The 19,516-nt window shown below is 41.9% G+C and overlaps 1 protein-coding gene across 1 annotated transcript in view; it reads left to right on the top strand.

Annotated features, from left to right (window-relative positions):
• The window catches only part of MCF2L2 (MCF.2 cell line derived transforming sequence-like 2), a 1,253,992-nt gene that overhangs the window by 230,185 nt on the left and 1,004,291 nt on the right, over positions 1 to 19,516 (top strand). The window contains 1 exon segment of the mRNA XM_053711855.1: positions 7,393 to 7,517. Within this exon segment, the coding sequence (XP_053567830.1) occupies positions 7,393 to 7,517 (125 nt within the window).

Below are 19,516 nucleotides of genomic sequence, written 5' to 3'. Positions count from 1 at the left end.
CATAACTGAAGAGATGGGTAACTTCAGCTGGGGGAATAGCGTGCAGGGTCTCCTGCTCTGAGGTATGTGCAGTTTTACATTTTTCTAGAGAAATGATAAGCTAGAAAATGCTGACAATACCGGATTTATTTAAGGTAAGCCTGATTACAGTGATTTAATAACGACTGGTATCATGCTTGCTGTAAAGGGTAATATTTTTATTATTTACTCACATTACTGAATAGATATAACGTTTGCTGGAAGGTGTATAAACGTTTATTACATATTGGTGATAAAACTTATTCTGGGGCCCAGTTTTTTCCACATGGCTGACTAGATTTTGCCTAGGGATAGTTTTTTAAGGCCCTCTCACTGTGAGTACAGGTTGAGAGGGGCCTATTTTCGCACATTCGTTTTTGCAGCTTGAGACAACCAGCTTCCCTGAAGGAGTCCCCTGAACATTTAGGACCTCTCTAAAGGGTTTTTGTGCCTTCCAAAGTCGTTGTATGGGCAGGTAGGGCCACAGTAGAGCTGTGGCAGTTTGTTTTGACTGTTTAAAAACGTTTATATCGTTTTTTGATCCGGTTTTGAAACTAAGGGGTTAATCATCCATTTGCAAGTGGGTGCAATGCTCTTTCAGCCTATTATACACACTGTAAAAATTCAGGTTTTGCTATTCAGGCGCGTAGGGCGCTATGGCTTAAATCCTGGTCAGCAGACGTGACTTCAAAGTCTAAACTTCTCAACATTCCCTTCAAAGGACAGACCCTATTCGGGCCTGGACTGAAGGAGATCATTTCTGACATCACTGGATGAAAAGGTCACGCCCTTCCTCAAGACAGGTCCAACAAATTAAGGACCAAACAGTCTAGTTTTCGGCCCTTTCGAAACTTCAAGAGTGGCGCAGCTTCAACTTCCTCTAACACAAAACAAGAGGGAACTTTTGCCCAGTCTAAGCCGGTCTGGAGACCTAACCAAGCTTGGAACAAGGGGAAACAGGCCAAAAAGCCTGCTGCTGCCTCTAAGACAGCATGAAGGAGCAGCCCCCGATGCAGAAACGGATCTAGTAGGGGGCAGACTCTCTCTCTTCGCCCAAGCTTGGGCAAGAGATATCCAGGATCCCTGGGCATTGGAAATTGTGCCCAAGGGTTATCTTCTGGAATTCAAAACCTCTCCCCCAAAAGGGAGATTTCATCTCTCACTTTTATCTGCAAACCAGAAAAAGAGAGAGGCATTCTTACATTGTGTTCAAGACCTCCTAATTATGGGAGTGATCCACCCAGTTCCACAGGAGGAACAGGGTCAGGGCTTCTATTCAAATCTGTTTGTAGTTCCCAAGAAAGAGGGAACATTCAGACCAATCTTAGATCTCAAGATCTTAAACAAATTTCTCAGAGTTCCATCCTTCAAGATGGAGACTATTCGAACCATCCTTCCTATGATCCAGGAGGGTCAATATATGACTACCGTAGACATAAAGGATGCTTATCTTCACATCCCGATACACAAAGATCATCATCGTTTTCTCAGGTTTGCCTTTCTAGACAGGCACTACCAGTTTGTGGCTCTTCCCTTCGGGTTGGCCACGGCACCAAGAATCTTTACAAAGGTTCTAGGGTCCCTTCTAGCGGTCCTAAGGCCGCGGGGTATAGCGGTAGCCCCTTCCTTAGACGACATTCTGATACAGGCATCGACTTTTCAAGTTGCCAGGTCCCACACGGACATTGTTCTGGCATTTCTGAGGTCCCATGGGTGGAAGGTGAACGAAGAAAAGAGCTCTATATCACCTCTAACAAAAGTTTCATTCCTAGGGACTCTGATAGATTCGGTAGAAATGAAGATTTACCTAACGAAGGCCAGATTGTCAAAACTTCTAGACTCTTGCCATGTTCCAGTGGCTCAGTGTATGGAAGTAATCGGTTTAATGGTAGCGGCAATGGACATAGTACCGTTTGCCCGCCTACATCTCAGACCGCTGCAACTTTGCATGCTCAGTCAGTGGAATGGGGATTACACAGATTTGTCCCCTCTACTAAATCTGGATCAAGATACCAGGGATTCTCTTCTCTGGTGGCTATCTCAGGTCCATCTGTCCAAGGGGATGAGCATTTTTACAGGCCAGATTGGACTATAGTAACGACAGATGCCAGCCTTCTGGGCTGGGGTGCAGTCTGGAACTCCCTGAAGGCTCAGGGCTCGTGGACTCAGGAGGAGGCTCTCCTCCCAATAAACATTCTGGAAATAAGAGCGATATTCAATGCTCTTCAGGCTTGGCCTCAGCTAGCTGCGGTCAGGTTCATCAGATTTCAGTCGGACAACATCACGACTGTAGCCTATATCAACCATCAGGGGGGAACAAGCCCCCTGGCAATGTTGGAGGTTTCAAAGATAATTCTATGGGCAGAGGTTCACTCTTGCCATCTCTCAGCTATCCATATCCCAGGATTAGAGAACTGGGAGGTGGATTTTCTAAGTCGGCAGACTTTTCATCCGGGGGAGTGGGAGCTCCATCCGGAGGTATTTGCCCAGCTGATTCAACTATGGGGCAAACCAGAACTGGATCTCATGGCGTCTCGTCAGAACGCCAAACTTCCTTGTTACGGGTCCAGGTCAAGGGATCCCCAGGCAGCGCTGATAGATGCTCTAGCAGCGCCCTGGTCCTTCAGCCTGGCTTATGTGTTTCCACCGTTTCCTCTGCTCCCTCGGCTGATTGCCAAGATCAAGCAGGAGAGAGCTTCAGTGATTTTGATAGCTCCTGCATGGCCACGCAGGACTTGGTACGCAGATCTGGTGGACATGTCATCCTTTCCACTATGGACTCTGCCGCTGAGGCAGGACCTTCTACTTCAAGGTCCCTTCAAACATCCAAATCTAATTTCTCTGCGTCTGACTGGTTGGAGATTGAACGCTTGATTTTATCAAAGCGTGGTTTTTCCGAGTCGGTCATTGACACCTTAATTCAGGCTCGAAAGCCTGTCACCAGGAAAATCTATCAAAAGATATGGTGTAAATATCTTCATTGGTGTGAATCCAAGGGTTACTCATGGAGTAAAGTCAGGATTCCCAGGATATTGTCTTTTCTCCAAGAAGGATTGGAGAAAGGATTGTCAGCTAGTTCCTTAAAGGGACAGATTTCTGCTCTGTCTATTCTTTTACACAAGCGTCTGGCGGATGTTCCAGACGTTCAGGCGTTTTGTCAGGCTTTAGTTAGAATCAAGCCTGTGTTTGAACCTGTTGCTCCGCCATGGAGTTTAAATTTAGTTCTTAAAGTTCTTCAAGGGGTTCAAGGGGTTTTATCTTGGAAAGTTCTGTTCTTGGTAGCTATCTCTTCGGCTCGAAGAGTTTCAGAGTTATCTGCCTTGCAGTGTGATTCCCCTTATCTGATCTTCCATGCAGATAAGGTAGTGTTGCGTCCCAAACCTGGGTTTCTTCCTAAGGTGGTATCTAATAAGAATATAAATCAGGAGATTGTTGTTCCGTCACTGTGTCCTAATCCTTCTTCAAAGAAGGAACGTCTATTACACAATCTTGACGTGGTTCGTGCTTTAAAGTTTTATTTACAAGCTACTAAAGATTTTCGTCAAACATCTGCATTGTTTGTTGTCTACTCTGGACAGAGGAAAGGACAAAAGGCTTCTGCAACTTCTCTTTCCTTTTGGTTAAGAAGTATAATCCGCTTAGCTTATGAGACTGCTGGCCAGCAGCCTCCTGTAAGAATTACAGCTCATTCCACTAGAGCAGTGGCTTCCACATGGGCTTTTAAAAATGAGGCTTCTGTTGAACAGATTTGTAAGGCGGCGACTTGCTCTTCGCTTCATACCTTTTCTAAATTCTACAAATTTGATACTTTTGCTTCTTAGGAGGCTATTTTTGGGAGAAAGGTCTTACAGGCAGTGGTGCCTTCCGTTTAAGCGCCTGCCTTGTCCCTCCCTTCATCCGTGTCCTATAGCTTTGGTATTGGTATCCCACAAGTAATGGATGAATCCGTGGACTGGATACACCTTACAAGAGAAAACAAAATTATGCTTACCTGATAAATGTATTTCTCTTGTGGTGTATCCAGTCCACGGCCTGCCCTGTCATTTTAAGGCAGGTGTTTTTTAATTTTTAAACTACAGTCACCACTGCACCCTATGGTTTCTCCTTTCTCTTGCTTGTCTTCGGTCGAATGACTGGGAGGTGGCAGTTAGGGGAGGAGCTATATAGACAGCTCTGCTGTGGGTGATCCTCTTGCAGCTTCCTGTTGGGAAGGAGAATATCCCACAAGTAATGGATGAATCCGTGGACTGGATACACCACAAGAGAAATAAATTTATCAGGTAAGCATAAATTTTTATTTTTTTGTGGTGTGCTTTTTTTTTTAAGATTAATTTTTTTTTTCCTTTTAGTTTTTTTTAGTTTAGTTTAGTTTAGTCTCCTAAACGAGCTGAAATCACTTTAGGGCAATGCCCTACCAAATGCCCTTTTCAAGACAACCTTTTTTTAGATTAGGCTTTTTTTTTTTTGGGCAGCAAAATAGCTGTGGGCACTGACTTACCAAATGCCTTTCTAAAGGCAATGATTTACCAAATGCCCTGTTCAGGGCAATCTTTTCTTAGGATAGTGCTATTTTATTTAGTTTAGTTTTTTTTCTTGAGATTAGGCTTTTTTTTAGGGGGGTGTTACTTTTATTGTAGAATGGGTTTGTAGTTTTTAGTTGAAAAAGAGCTATGTCACTTTAGCGCAAAGCCCTTCTAAGGGCTATTGCTATAGTAACTTTAGTGTTAGTTTAGGGTTTTTTATTTTGGGGTGGTTTTTTTATTTTGGCCATAACTTTTGGTAGTGTTGTCTGTAATATTAGGTTTTGTTATTTTTTGTAAATTTAGTGTTTGTTATTTCTTGTAACTTAAGGGGTGTTAAATTAGAGGGGGGGTTAGGTGTTGATAGCTAAGTAGTGTAGGAGTAGCTTGCGTTGGGGGGTTGTGATAGTATAGGGGTTAATAGGTTAGGGGGCATTGGCAGTATATGGGTTAAGTAGTTTAGGGGCTGTTTGCGGTGAGTTATTGGCGGTTTAAGGATTAAGTAGTATAGTTGTTATTGCGGTGGGCTATTGGCGGTATAGGGGTTAAGTAGTGTATGGGTTATTGCAGTGGGCTATTGACGGTGTAGGTGTTAAAAGGGTTGGAAGTTTACTGAGGTGGAATACTGGCGGTTTAAGAGTTAAGTAGTGTAGGGATAGTTTGCGGTGGTGGTTTATGTCGGTTTTGGGGTACATAGGTATATTTATTAGGCTCAATGCTGTATATTTAAAATGGATTCTTTACATTACATCACCAATGTCTGTGCCGATGCTGCTTGGAATATTTCACCAGCATCACCACCCATTGCGATGTATAGTTAAACGCCCCTCTGCTATGCTTCCTTTAAATAGCAATGTCAGCACTTTTGAATATTTTTCCGGCATTCTCAAAATCGTGTCGGATCTCTTTTAAATATATTGCCACCTCTCAGCACTTTCGATCATCGGTGCCCCTGTGAGATAATATATTTACCAAATTTGTTAATAAATAGATTTTACCACATTTGAAAGAGAGTCTGAGAAGAAAAAATATCTGTAAAGCAGCTATAATTTATAGTTATAGAAAAAGTGAAAATATCAGGTTCTCATCCATAATATTGCCTAGGGTTGACAGGTGTACAGTTTTTAACTGGATATTCCAGTATTTCAACTTAATAGACACGTAACAGATGAGATCTGATCTGAGACCTAAATTGGGGTATATAACTGATGAGCTAAAGGGCTGTAGGTCAGTATATAAGTCCACAACATTGTGACAGTAAAAACAATTACACTTTTAAACTATACAAGAAGCTTTAGAAAGTAATTAAGATTACATGTTGACTAGGATATAATTACTGGTCTAAAGGGTGCTACAAAACTAAGTTATGCACAGCAATTACATGAATCTCCATAAGCTATAAAGCAACAGACAACATACCCAGTATCACTGATAAACTTGGTTACACTGTGGTGTGAGTCTTATAAATGTAATGTAATCAGAACCCATCAAATGTTCAGCTCAAGCATTGCATTATAGTTTTAGTGTGGGTGTGTGTGTAAAGAAAATATTCTTTATAATTTTACACCAATGTTGTATGCATGCAGAGAATGAAATATTCCTATTGTTCCAGTACATCCTTAAAGTGAAGGTAAACTTTGATGAATGAAAGCCCGTTTTTTAAAAAAACTATTAAAAACAGGGGCACTTTCATTCATCAAAGTTTAGAAGGTAGCCGTTTTGATTAAAAACTTACCTTTGGTTTTTTTCACAGCTAGAGCAGCTTCTCCCACCCGGAGATCCTCTCTTCACGTGTCATCAATGACTAATCCAGCTTCCTCCAATCATGGCATGGCCTCTGGCGATGACTACCCTGGGGGGAAAGCCATGATTGGAGGAAGCCGGATTAGTAATTGATGACGTGTGAAGAGAGGATCTCGATGTGGGGGAAGCTGCTCTGGCTGTGCAAAGAAGAGAGGTAAGTTTTTAATCAAAACGGCTGCTTTGTAAACTTTGATGAATGGAAGTTCCCCTGTTTTTAATAGTATTTTTTTAAAAACGGGCTTTCATTCATCAAAGTTTACCTTCACTTTAACTTCCAGTCTCTTTTTCTTTGCTTCTTACCTGTGACACAAGTGAAATGCCCCATTTTGGTGTTTACTTACCCTTCTTCCTCTTTTCCTTTCCGGCTTCCACGTAATCTGATTCCTGCAATGACCCTGCATTCAATCCTATGATTGGATCCCTGATTCTTCTCTATCCATATATTTTCTCAATTTTTTATGACATAAACTCTATACTTTGCAGGGCAGATCTGGCAATCAGAAGAGGAAGTTGTAGATTATTATGTGATTGCTCCCAGGCTGATATTTGGCGGCCATGTTAGATTTAATGGATCTTTGACCTTTGTATTTTGTATCTCCTCAACTGTCATGTGAGATATTAAAGCCATTTTTGTACAACTCCATTATTAAATGAAACTACTCATTAGTAATAACACGTATATAACTTATTTTTAAAGTATGGTGATTGATAGGGGTTTCTGTAAAAATGTTAGTAACCAAACACAGCAAGTGCAGACTGCTGCAGGCTAATAATAGCTTGTTCGCCCCACAAAAACATAAGAAATGAAATCGGAGATAGATGTAATTGATACTGAAGCTTTTTCTTGTGTTGTAATAATGAATCCTCAACTGACATGACAGATTGTACAGCAGGATTACACCATTATTATATCAGCCATAATGCACAAAGGAACATTTATTAAAGCATTGACAGTGATTGCTTTACAGATGATACAAACCAAACATAACAGAAAAACCTTCCTCCAGGACTTTCAGAAAGTACCCACTAACTGTGCCATTTTATCCCTTAGGGTGATCTAAAGTTAGCACTGCAGCAAGGCGCAACTCTGCTCATGTGTATAAAGGAGCCTGTGTCCAAAGATCCAAATTACATACTGAACCAAGATGAAGCAGAAAACATGGCTACAGTGGAAAGGTTTGTATAATACACAATGATTTGTTTATTTACAGATTATTATTATTACTATTAATAATAAGAAGAAGCTTGGTCTATTATTCCATACTTTATAGGAAATATTAAGCAAAAGGTAGCTTTATTTGGGATGTTAATTCAAAAATATTTGAGTTGACCATTGAATTACTGGGAGAAGAAAGTAAAAAATAAATGTTCATGGTTCATGTTCAGATATGTTTTTAAGAGACTTTTTAATTTAAGTCTTTTAACAAATTTACTTAATTTTCTTGGTATCCTCTGTTGAAAAGCATGCCTAGATAGACTCAGGAACTGCAGTGCATAACGGTTAGCTGGTGATCTGTGGTTACGCATATGTGCCTCTTGCCATTGGCTCACCTGATGTGCTCAGCTAGCTCCCAGCAGTGCATTTATGTATGTAGCTGACTTTACGTATGTGTTTAACGTCTTTGCAGGATTGTAATCAAATTAAATAAAAAGAGAAGGAATAAGTAGTAGAAAATTATCACTACTTAGTGTTGTGCACAACCTTTTTTTGTATCCCAATTCCTAAAGGTTTAAAACTCCCCCTGGGTGCAACATTAAAAGTGGTTAAAGGAGGAGATGGGAGAGTAGAGCACCTTTACCCATGTTTTCTTTAACCCCCCCCCCCCCCACAAATCTTAAGATATCAGGTTGTATTTATCAGGTTCTTGTCTGTAATATTGCTCCAGTGGTAGTGGGCATAGGAATGTAGCCTGTGCAGCAATGTCACTGGAGGAGTAAATCCTGTACAATGAGTTAACTCTAGCCCTAACTCTAACACAAAGCCCAGTTCTAACTCTAGTCCTAACTCTAACACTAAGCCCAGTTCTAACTCTAGCCATAACTCTAACACTAAGCCCAGTTCTAACTCTAGCCCTAACTCTAACACTAAGCCCAGTTCTAACTCTAGTCCTAACTCTAACACTAAGCCTAGTTCTAACTCTAGCCCTAACTCTAACACTAAGCCCAGTTCTAACTCTAGTCCTAACTCTAACACTAAGCCCAGTTCTAACTCTAGCCCTAACTCTAACACTAAGCCCAGTTCTAACTCTAGCCCTAACTCTAACACTAAGCCCAGTTCTAACTCTAGCCCTAACTCTAACCCTAAGCCTAGTTCTAACTCTAGCCCTAACTCTAACACTAAGCCCAGTTCTAACTCTAGTCCTAACTCTAACACTAAGCCCAGTTCTAACTCTAGTCCTAACTCTAACACTAAGCCTAGTTCTAACTCTAGCCCTAACTCTAACACTAAGCCCAGTTCTAACTCTAGTCCTATCTCTAAAACTAAGCCTAGTTCTAACTCTAGCCCTAACTCTAACACTAAGCCTAGTTCTAACTCTAGCCCTAACTCTAACACTAAGCCTAGTTCTAACTCTAGCCCTAACTCTAACACTAAGCCTAGTTCTAACTCTAGCCCTAACTTTAACACTAAGCCTAGTTCTAACTATAGCCCTAATTCTAACACTAAGCCCAGTTCTAACTCTAGCCCTAACTCTAAAACTAAGCCTAGTTCTAACTCTAGCCCTAATTCTAACACTAAGCCCAGTTCTAACTCTAGCCCTAACTCTAAAACTAAGCCCAATTCTAACTCTAGCCCTAACTCTAACACTAAGCCCAGTTCTAACTCTAGCCCTAACTCTAACACTAAGCCTAGTTCTAACTCTAGCCCTAACTCTAACACTAAGCCTAGTTCTAACTCTAGGCATATTTAACAACGGTCTTGCGCACCTGATCTGACAGTGCGGATCAGGTCCGCAAGACCTTGCTGAATGCGGAGAGCCGCCCCCTGCAGACTCGCGGCCATGTTGATCAACCCGATCGTACTCGATCGGGTTGAATTGTGGCGATTCCTGTCCGCCTGCTCAGAGCAGGCGGACAGGGTTATGGAGCATCGGTCTTTAGACTTCATAACTGCTGTTTCTGGCGAGTCTGAGCCTTGCCAGAAACACGGGCCCACAAGCTCCATACGGAGCTTGATAAATGGGCCTCTAAGCCTAGTTCTAACTCTAACCCTACTTGTAAACATACCTTAACTCTTAACCACACCATTCCCACACTGGGGTATCATGTGTAGGGAGGTCTAGGTATAGTTGAGATCTCTATGTGCAATATTTCTCCAGAGATATAGTTTATACACATCTTTTTTTTCTCCTCATTGGTGCTCTGCCAAAACACGTACGGTTTGTCCTTTTTTTTATGGGTGTTTTCATATCATGTTATGTGACTTTACTAATGTAATTTTTAAATGTGTTTTTTAAAGACAAAAATACATTTCATGCTGAATTATATATGTTTCCGGAGTAGTTTTTTTACCTTTATTGCCTTTTTTTCAGGGTGTGCACTGGTCTCTGAACCCTCTCTGCTTTATTAAATCACTGTAGGAGGCAGTTTTAGTAACCTGATCTCCACTGGATTGATTGTGAACTATGCTATCCCTAGGCATCTATGGTACTGGTTGGAGAATGGAATTATGATGTTCCCATAGTTGTTTGATTCTGCATGAAAGAACTCTCATCTTACTGAGCAGTCCTAGGGTGGGATTACATATGCAGCTTTTTTTAGTCCGGTTTTGCTATCACATATACGGCGCTGCATATAAATGCGGCGTGTATATTTCACCCGTCGCCCGCTATTTTTACTCCCATAAGCTAACATAGAACCACGTTGCAAATCAGTATCACATATTCAGTGCAAGGACTTAAACGGCGAAAATTTAGAAATTTTACTCCATTTTCACCTTGCCACACATAGGTAGATGCAGCAAGCCTTGCGCTGAAAATGTAAGCAGTGTAACCCCCTGAAAATATTAACTAACATCTAACGCATGCGCAATATCTAGCTACCTGTCAACCACCAACCCTCACCGCAATAACTAATAAAACTATTAACCCTTAATTCGCCATTCACCCACATAGCAATCTACCTAATAAAACTATTAACTACTAACCCGCCATTCACCCACATCACAATCTACCTAATATATGTATTAACCCCTAATCCGCCATTCATCCACAACGCCAACTACCTATCAACACTATTAACCCCTACACCGCCAACCCCCCACAACGCAAATATACCTAATTAACCTATTAACCCCTAAACCGCCAAACCTCCACAACGCAAATATACCTAATTAACCTATTAACCCCTAAACCACCACCCCCCACAACGCAAATATACCTAATTAGCCTTTTACCCCTAAACCGCCAACCCCCCACAACGCAAATAACTAATTAAATTACTAAGCCCCTAACCTAACACCCCCTAAATTAACCCCAATTACCTAAAATAAAAAAATAAATTACAATTAAAATAAAAAACCTAACATTACTTTAAAAATAAAATTTTTTTAATTAATCTAAAATTACAAAAAAATAAAAAAAGTCTACAATCACAGAAAAAAAATAAACACAATTAGCAAAAATAAAAAAATTAAACATAATCCCTATGAAAATACCCCCCCCTCAAAATAACACACACATGCAGGGCTAAGCACACACACACACGCACACACACACACATGCACTAAGCACAGGCACACACATGCAGGGCTATATACAGGCACACACACGCAAGGCTAAGCATAGGCACACACACACACACACAGGGCTATACACACGCACACACACACTGTAGGGGAGCTGCTGTGTTAGAGAGATCACATGATGCTGTCTGTGTGGCAGCCCCGCTCCCTGTGTATATGAGTGAGTCTGAGGTAACAACAGTAGCCATGAAGCTGTCCTGTCATAAACACAGACTGTACTTTCCAGCTAAATGAATGACAATACATTTTTGTAACAGTGTCTCCCAGTTGTAAGACCATAATTCATTGTTATATGAACATTTTTCTGTCACAATATATAATATTCTCCTGCAGCAGCTGCTCCTTATGTAGTGAATATTTGTTAACAAACAATCCTATCAGGAAGCCTTATAGTTATTAAATAAAGAAAATGATATCTTTCTCATTTGCCTAAATAATTGATGTAAACAACAGTCAGCATAATTCTCATGTTATCAACTATTAAGAGTACAATTCAAATTTTATTGAACAAACCTCCTAATGATAACAGTATTTTTTTTAAAATAAAAAAACTTACAATGCACTGTTCCAAATTATTACGCACAGTAAGTTTCAAAACACTGTATAGGTTGTAAAGAACTGAAAATTTTACTTTGTTGTGTTTGCAGCATATTTACTGAAATCAAAAGCTATTTCAATCAAACTTTGAACAACATTTTAACAGGTCACGTTACATTTTAACATAGGACCCCTTATTTGATAGCAGCTTCACAAGTCTTGCATCCATTGAACTTATGAGTTTTTGGACAGTTTCTGCTTGAATTTGTTTGCAAGAAGTCAGAATAGCCTCCCAGATCTGCTGTTTGGATGTAAACTGCCTCCTACTCTCATAGATCTTTTGCTTGAGGATGCTCCAAAGGTTCTAGCCTTCTCAATAGGATTGAGGTCAGGGGAGGATGGAGGCCATACCATGACTTTCTCTCCTTTTATCCCCATAGCAGCCATTGATGCAGAGGTATTCTTTGCAGCATGAGATGGTGCATTGTCATGCATGAAGATGATTTTATTACGGAAAGCATAGTTCTTCCTTCTGTACCAGGGAAGGAAGTGGTCAGTCAGGAACTTCACATACTTTGCAGAGGTCATCTTTACACCTTTGGGGACCCTAAAGGGGCCGACCAGCTCTCTTCCCATGATTCCGGCCCAAAACATGACTCCACCACCGCCTTGCTGACGTTGCAGCCTTGTTGGAACAGGGTGGCCATCCACCAACCATCCACTACTCCATCCATCTGGACCATCCAGGGTTGCACGACACTCATCAGTGAACAGGACTGTTTGAAAATTAGTCTTCATGTATTTTCTGCCCAATGCAGCCATTTCTGCTTGTGAGCATTGGTTAGTGGTGGCAGAATGGAAGGTTTATGCACAGTTGCAAGACTCTGGAGGACTCTACACCTTGATGTCTGTGGGACTCCAGAGGCACCAGCAGCTTCAAATATCTGTTTGCTGCTATGTAATGGTATTTTAGCAGCTGTTCTCTTGATCCAATGCATGGATCTGGCAGAAATCTTTCTCAATGTGCCTTTATCTGCATGAACCCGTCTGTGCTCTGAATCAGCCAAAAATCTTTTAATAGTGCGATGATCACGCTTAAGTTTTCGTGAAATATCTAATGTTTTCATACCTCGTCCAAGGCATTGAACTATTTTACTCTTTTCGGCAGCAGAGAGATCCTTTTTCTTCCCCATATTGCTTGAAAATGGTGCTCTGCTTAATAATGCGGAACACCCTCCTTTAGTAGTTTTTCCTTTAATTGGGCTCACCTGGCAATCTAATTATCACAGGTGTCCGAGATTGTTTTCAGTGATCAAAAGAGCCCTGAGACACAATGGCATCCATGAGTTAAACTGAAAAAAAAAAATATTTAATCTTTGTGACACTGAAATAGAATTTGCATAATAATTTGGAACAGGGTGTATACAAACCCTTCTAATACATAACACACATGCAGGGCTATACACAGGCATACACACACCCATACACACTTATGCAGGGCTATACACAGGCATACACACACACATACACACTTATGTAGGGCTAAGAACAGGCAAGCACACACATGCAGAATAGACACAGATATACACACACATGCAGGGCTGTACATAGGCACACACACACACACACACATACACACATGCAGGGCATAAGCACAGGCAAGCACACACACACACATGCAGAGATAGACACAGATATACACACACATGCAGGGCTGTACATAGGCACACACACTCACATACACACATGCAGGGCATAAGCACAGGCAAGCACACACACACACACACACATGCAGAGATAGACACAGATATACACAGACACACACACACACATGCAGGGCTATACACAGGCAAACACACACATGCAGGGCTAAGCACAGGCAAAAATACACACAAACATTCAGGGATAAGCACAGGCACGCATACACACACATCTGCAGGGCTAAACACAGGCACGCACATATATACACACACATGCATGGCTGTACACAGGCACATACACAGATATATGAAGGGCTAGACACAGGCACGCACCCACACCCACCCACACCCACATGCAGGGCTGTACATAGGCACACACACACATGCAGGGCTGTACACAGGCACACACACACATGCAGGGCTGTACACAGGCACACACACACATGCAGGGCTGTACACAGGCACACACACACAGACACACACACATGGAGGGCTAAATACAGGCATGCATACACACACACATGCAGGGCTAAACTCAGGCATGCACATATATACACACACATGCATGGCTGTACACAGGCACATACACAGACATATGCAGGGCTAGACACAGGCACACACCCACATGCAGGGCTGTACACAGGCACACACACACACACACACACACACACATTGAGGGCTAAATACAGGCACACACACACACACACACATATGGAGGGCTAAATACAGGCACGCGCACACACACACACAAACACATGCAGGGCTAAGCACAGGCACACACAGGCATTTTTTTTTTATGCCTGGGACAAATCGGGGCAGATGGCTAGCAACCCAGGACAGAGGGACAGACCCCTAAAATCGTGACTGTCCCGCGAAAATCGGGACAGTTGGGGGGTATGCACATGCAGGGCTAAACACAGGCACACACATATATACACACACATGCATGGCTGTACACAGGCACATACACAGACATATGCAGGGCTAGAAACAGGCACACACCCACACCCACTCACACCCACATGCAGGGCTGTACACAGGCACAAACACACATGCAGGGCTGTACACAGGCACACACACACACAGACACACACACATGGAGGGCTAAATACAGGCATGCATACACACACATGCAGGGCTAAACACAGGCACGCACATATATACACACACATGCATGGCTGTACACAGGCACATACACAGACATATGCAGGGCTAGACACAGGCAGGGCTACACACACACACATGCAGGGCTAAGCACAGGCACACACACACACACACATATGCAGGGCTAAGCACAGTTATGCACACACACACAGGGCTATACACACGGACACACACTGTAGGGGAGCTGCTGTGTTAGAGAGATCACATGATGCAGTCTGTGTCAGCAGCCCCGCTCCCTGTGTATATGAGTGAGTCTGAGGTAACAACAGTAACCATGAAGCTGTCCTGTCATAAACACAGACTGTACTTCTTTCCAGCTAAATGAATGACAATACATTTTTGTAACAGTGTCTCCCAGTTGTAAGACCATAATTCATTGTTATATGAACATTTTTCTGTCACAATATATAATATTCTCCTGCAGCAGCTGCTCCTTATGTAGTGAATATTTGCTAACAAACAATCCTATCAGGAAGCCTCATAGTTATTAAATAAAGAAATATACAAACCCTTCTAATACATAAGACACATGCAGGGCTATACACAAGCATACACACACACATACACACTTATGCAGGGCTATACACAGGCATACACACACACGTACACACTTATACAGGGCTAAGCACAGGCAAGCACACACATGCAGAATAGACGCAGATATACACACACATGCAGGGCTGTACACAGGCACACACATACATATACACATGCAGGGCATAAGCACAGGCAAGCACACACACACACACACACATGCAGGGATAGACACAGATATACACACAGACACACACACATGCAGGGCTATACACAGACACACAGATGCAGGGCTATACACCGGCACACACACACACATATTCAGGGCTAAGCACAGGCACATACACACACATGCAGGGATAGACAGATATACACACACACACACGTGCAGGGCTATACACAAGCACGCACACACATGCAGGGCTGTACACAGACACACACACACATATGCAGGGCTAAATACAGGCACGCACACATACACACACACAGGCACACACACATATTCAGGGCTAAGTACATGCACGCAGACACACACATGCAGGGCTATACAAAAGCACGCACACATACACATATGCAGGGCTAAGCCCAGGTAAAAACACACACAAACATTCAGGGCTAAACACAGGCACACACACATGCAGGGCTAAACACAGGTGTGACGGATACACCGGCTGGCCCAACTGGGTAGCTCCGCCAAACAGGTCCTGCTTCCTCCCTGCCGACTGCAGCTATGTAGCTGGTAAGTGACTACAGCCTGTAGCCACCCCTGATGCCTGACAGCACCGTTATTCAGGGTCCCACCCTGTGGCAGACTCCGGCTACCCAGACTAGGTAGCTCTGCCAGAGGGTCCTTCCTCTGCCTGGAACAGGCTGCTATGTAGCCCAGGAAAGTGATTTTAGCAGGAGCGCCGCCCAAATAACTAGACATACTAGCATTTAGGTGAAACAGGAACTGATTTTATTGTAAAGCATACTGTGACGAATCAAACCTTCTCAAAGTCACAATAGAGGGGTGTGGGCATGAAGGGGTTAATGGCACACAGCTCTGGTTCCCTTAACCGTGCAACTTTACAAAAGGACCTTAAAAGGGATACCACATTAAACCCCAAATCCGGTCCACACTGCTCTAATTAACAATTTATGCTGCCACCACCAACACTTTTAAATGAAAGGGGGCGTCTTGGGAACCCCTGAACACTCACAAAATTTAACAATTAGATAACGTGCCTTTAACCTTGTCTCAACAGGAGTGTAAATTTGAATATTAGAGCCCAAAAGACAGAATTAGATTTTCTATGTTTAATAACAAAAATATCAATACAGGCTACACAGTGCAAAATTATTAAGACATTCAAAATAACATACAATTGAAAAGCTACAATTCTTTAAAAAGAAAATGGGACATGAAAGAATTACACACAATATCTAACTTATTACCAAGTTCCTTTAGATATGTGGAGAACTGCTGCTCATGATGTCGATGGCTTTGGTCCCCAGGGCAGTTCTACTCTCAAGTCTTTCTGTTACATCCTTAAAAACTAAACTTTCTTTGTCTTGTCAAAAACAACGCCCTGGTTAAAATTTATAACGAGTACAGCCAATGCAAACAAGTCTTAGCTCACAGTAGGGGAGGAGCTTTTTGCATTCCTACGCACAATTACCAGTTACACAAAGAACACTTCACCTCAGACTTGTGATGGGCTAAGGAGGGAGAAGGAAGGAGGGAGGGGGAAGGAAGGAGTGGGGGGGGTCTCAGCTTACAGCTTCTCTGAATACAGATTTCACACAAAGAAGTAACAGTTCACCTTAACCCTTTCCAGGCTGAGACAATACCACCTCTGCTGGGTAGCCAATCCAGGTATCAACTACGCCACATGATTGTATCATGACACATACACTCCTTTTGTGTACAATGAGCAAAATGTTTTACCAGAGAACTGCACAAGAATAGAGTATTGTGTAACATAAAAGATGGGGTAAAGGAGCTATTCTGGAAGCCGTTAACTAAGCAAAGTGCAGCGTGTCTGTGGGCTGTAACTGTTGAAACATATATATATTAAAAAGAGATCCGGATACAAAAATAATTGTAAAGAAAGCAAGTGGGGTATGTAGCTTCCCAAAACGCTATTACCATATGTTCCGTTGCTAGTAGATCAGCAGTCCACAATTGTCAAGGCCTCAATAAATGTTACAGGTTACAATGCAGTGCAAGAGGCGAGGTATCCCACAATATAGTATAATCATAAAGCCCACCGGCATATCAGGGATAAGTCAGTACTCACTATGTGAACACTGTGCTGTCCAGGCAGCATATAACAGTGAACATAGTATTGACTCCCTTCTGAACGGTACACAGTTTCGGGGCCAAACTGAGGAATTGATACCTGTATCCAGCCGAGGTATGTTGTGTAATCCACTCACGGTTTGCAGAGCCGCCTGTGTATCGTCCGTGTATCGTTGCAGCTTGCAACTTCTCAGCGTCCTCTCCACTTCACCTCACTAGACACACGCTGCTCTGCTCCTAAGCTCCTCCCCCTGACGTCCAATCTGTAAAGACTCTCCTATCAGCTCTCATGGGATGTGTAGGAACAGAGTGCAATCTAATGGAGTCCCAGTACTCCACGAAGACAATAGCAAAAAGAAAAAGGTTCCAATAACCCCTTGCTAAAATGTGCTAGTAACCATAAAGGTAAAAGCAAGAAAAATCTTTATTCATAATCCAATTAAAACAGCTGAACTCCAAGGGTAAAGACAGGTGAGCACAGTTTGACCGGTTTCGGTCTCTCAGACCGTAGTCATAAACTAAAATAATGCAACATGTGCACAGCATATGAAACAATCAAGCGCCTCCCATTGGAGGAACTTAACAACACCCTTTCTTAACCCATTAGTTACTATTATAAAGACACGAAAAGCATACATCTACATAATGTGGCCATACACAATATACATACAATAACAGAACCAAACAGTAGTACCAAAGCATATATATATGTGAAACAACTGTAGAAGAAATGTATGCAAGAAGTTTGTTGTGGCTCATGGCTTTAAAGAGAATGTACAGAGGCTATATATAATAAGAAAAACAACGGGTTCAATGAACCATGTAATTAATTCTACCATTTGCTCTGAAATAAACAGCTAATACATCCAAATCCATGAGATCAACAGCAAAGTTCCATTGAAGATGGCAATACATAAAAATATGCATACCCGAGTATGCTACATGCATAATGTTTAATAGTGATAAAGACATAACTTTTTTCAACCTTATATCACTATTCATGTACCCGGGTTTTCAGGACCCTAGCGTAATGAAACAATGAAGTACAACCAACATGATCACATCCTAATATTGAATTGTGTATAGCCTCAAGGTCCTATTTAACTTCACTTGCCCAGACACCAGTCCAGTGATTATATAACTTTAGCATCCTTGTAACAAAAATGTATCGGCCAAAAAGCCAAAACAAAACACAACATTAGGTTGCCCATATTTATATTTATTTTTAGTGGTGCTAGTAATTTAGGGTACACTCTATAAGGTAAATGACAAATTTATTAGAGCATTTTACACACACCCTGGTCTCAAACACCTCAGAGGAGGTGGCTGAGACAAAGGTAGTGGAAATATGTACATGCTCAGATGACTTGCATGTCTTTTTGCCACACTTAAAGGTTCCTTTAAAATGTAGCCATGAACTCTGGGCTTTCTTAGTTTTTAATAAACTGGGTGATAGAATATTCCCTAGTGTCATGTTTCGTTTGTATATAAACTGACACCCGCCACTTATGGAATTACGTAATTTTTGGTCGCCCCTCAATATAGGAAGATTCTTCCTTATGATATTACAGACTTGATAGTACTGATTTGAATATGCTGTAACGAATAGAGGTTTTTGTTTGTTCCCCAGGCAACCTGGCACACTACCCTATCTTTCGTTCTTGGGGGCAAACAGTTGATTTCTTTCCATCAGCTGAACCTCTTTTCGGGCTCTCTTGATCACTCTCCTGGGATAATCCCTGGCCAGTAATCGCTCTGTAAGTTGCTGACTTTCACTTCTGAAGTCTTTTTCTAGGGTACAATTTTGTTTGGCCCGTAAAAACTGTCCCTTAACTATTCCCTTAAAAACGTGCCCAGGATGATAACTCTGGGCATGCAGTAGGGAATTCCCGGAAATAGGTTTCCTATACAGGGACAAAGTGATTCTGCCATTTATATAATCTGAGGTCAGGGTCACATCAAGGTAATGAATGGTGGTCTTATTCCATTCAAATGTAAACTTTAAACCTACATGATTGGTTTTTAGATAGTTGACAAAATCTTGTGCTTCTGATAGGCCAGAGGACCATATAATTAGCAGGTCATCAATAAATCTCATATACCTGACTAATTTGGATGAGAAAATGTTACTATCTCCATAAACGTGAAACCGCTCCCACCAACCCATAAAAAGGTTGGCATAGGGGGGGCAAATTTGGCCCCCATTGTGGTTCCA

Source organism: Bombina bombina, chromosome 4 (genome assembly GCF_027579735.1).
Source record: "Bombina bombina isolate aBomBom1 chromosome 4, aBomBom1.pri, whole genome shotgun sequence".
NCBI lineage: Eukaryota > Metazoa > Chordata > Amphibia > Anura > Bombinatoridae > Bombina > Bombina bombina.
Note: the sequence above shows the minus strand (reverse complement) of the source record. Positions and strands in the feature narration are given on the sequence as shown.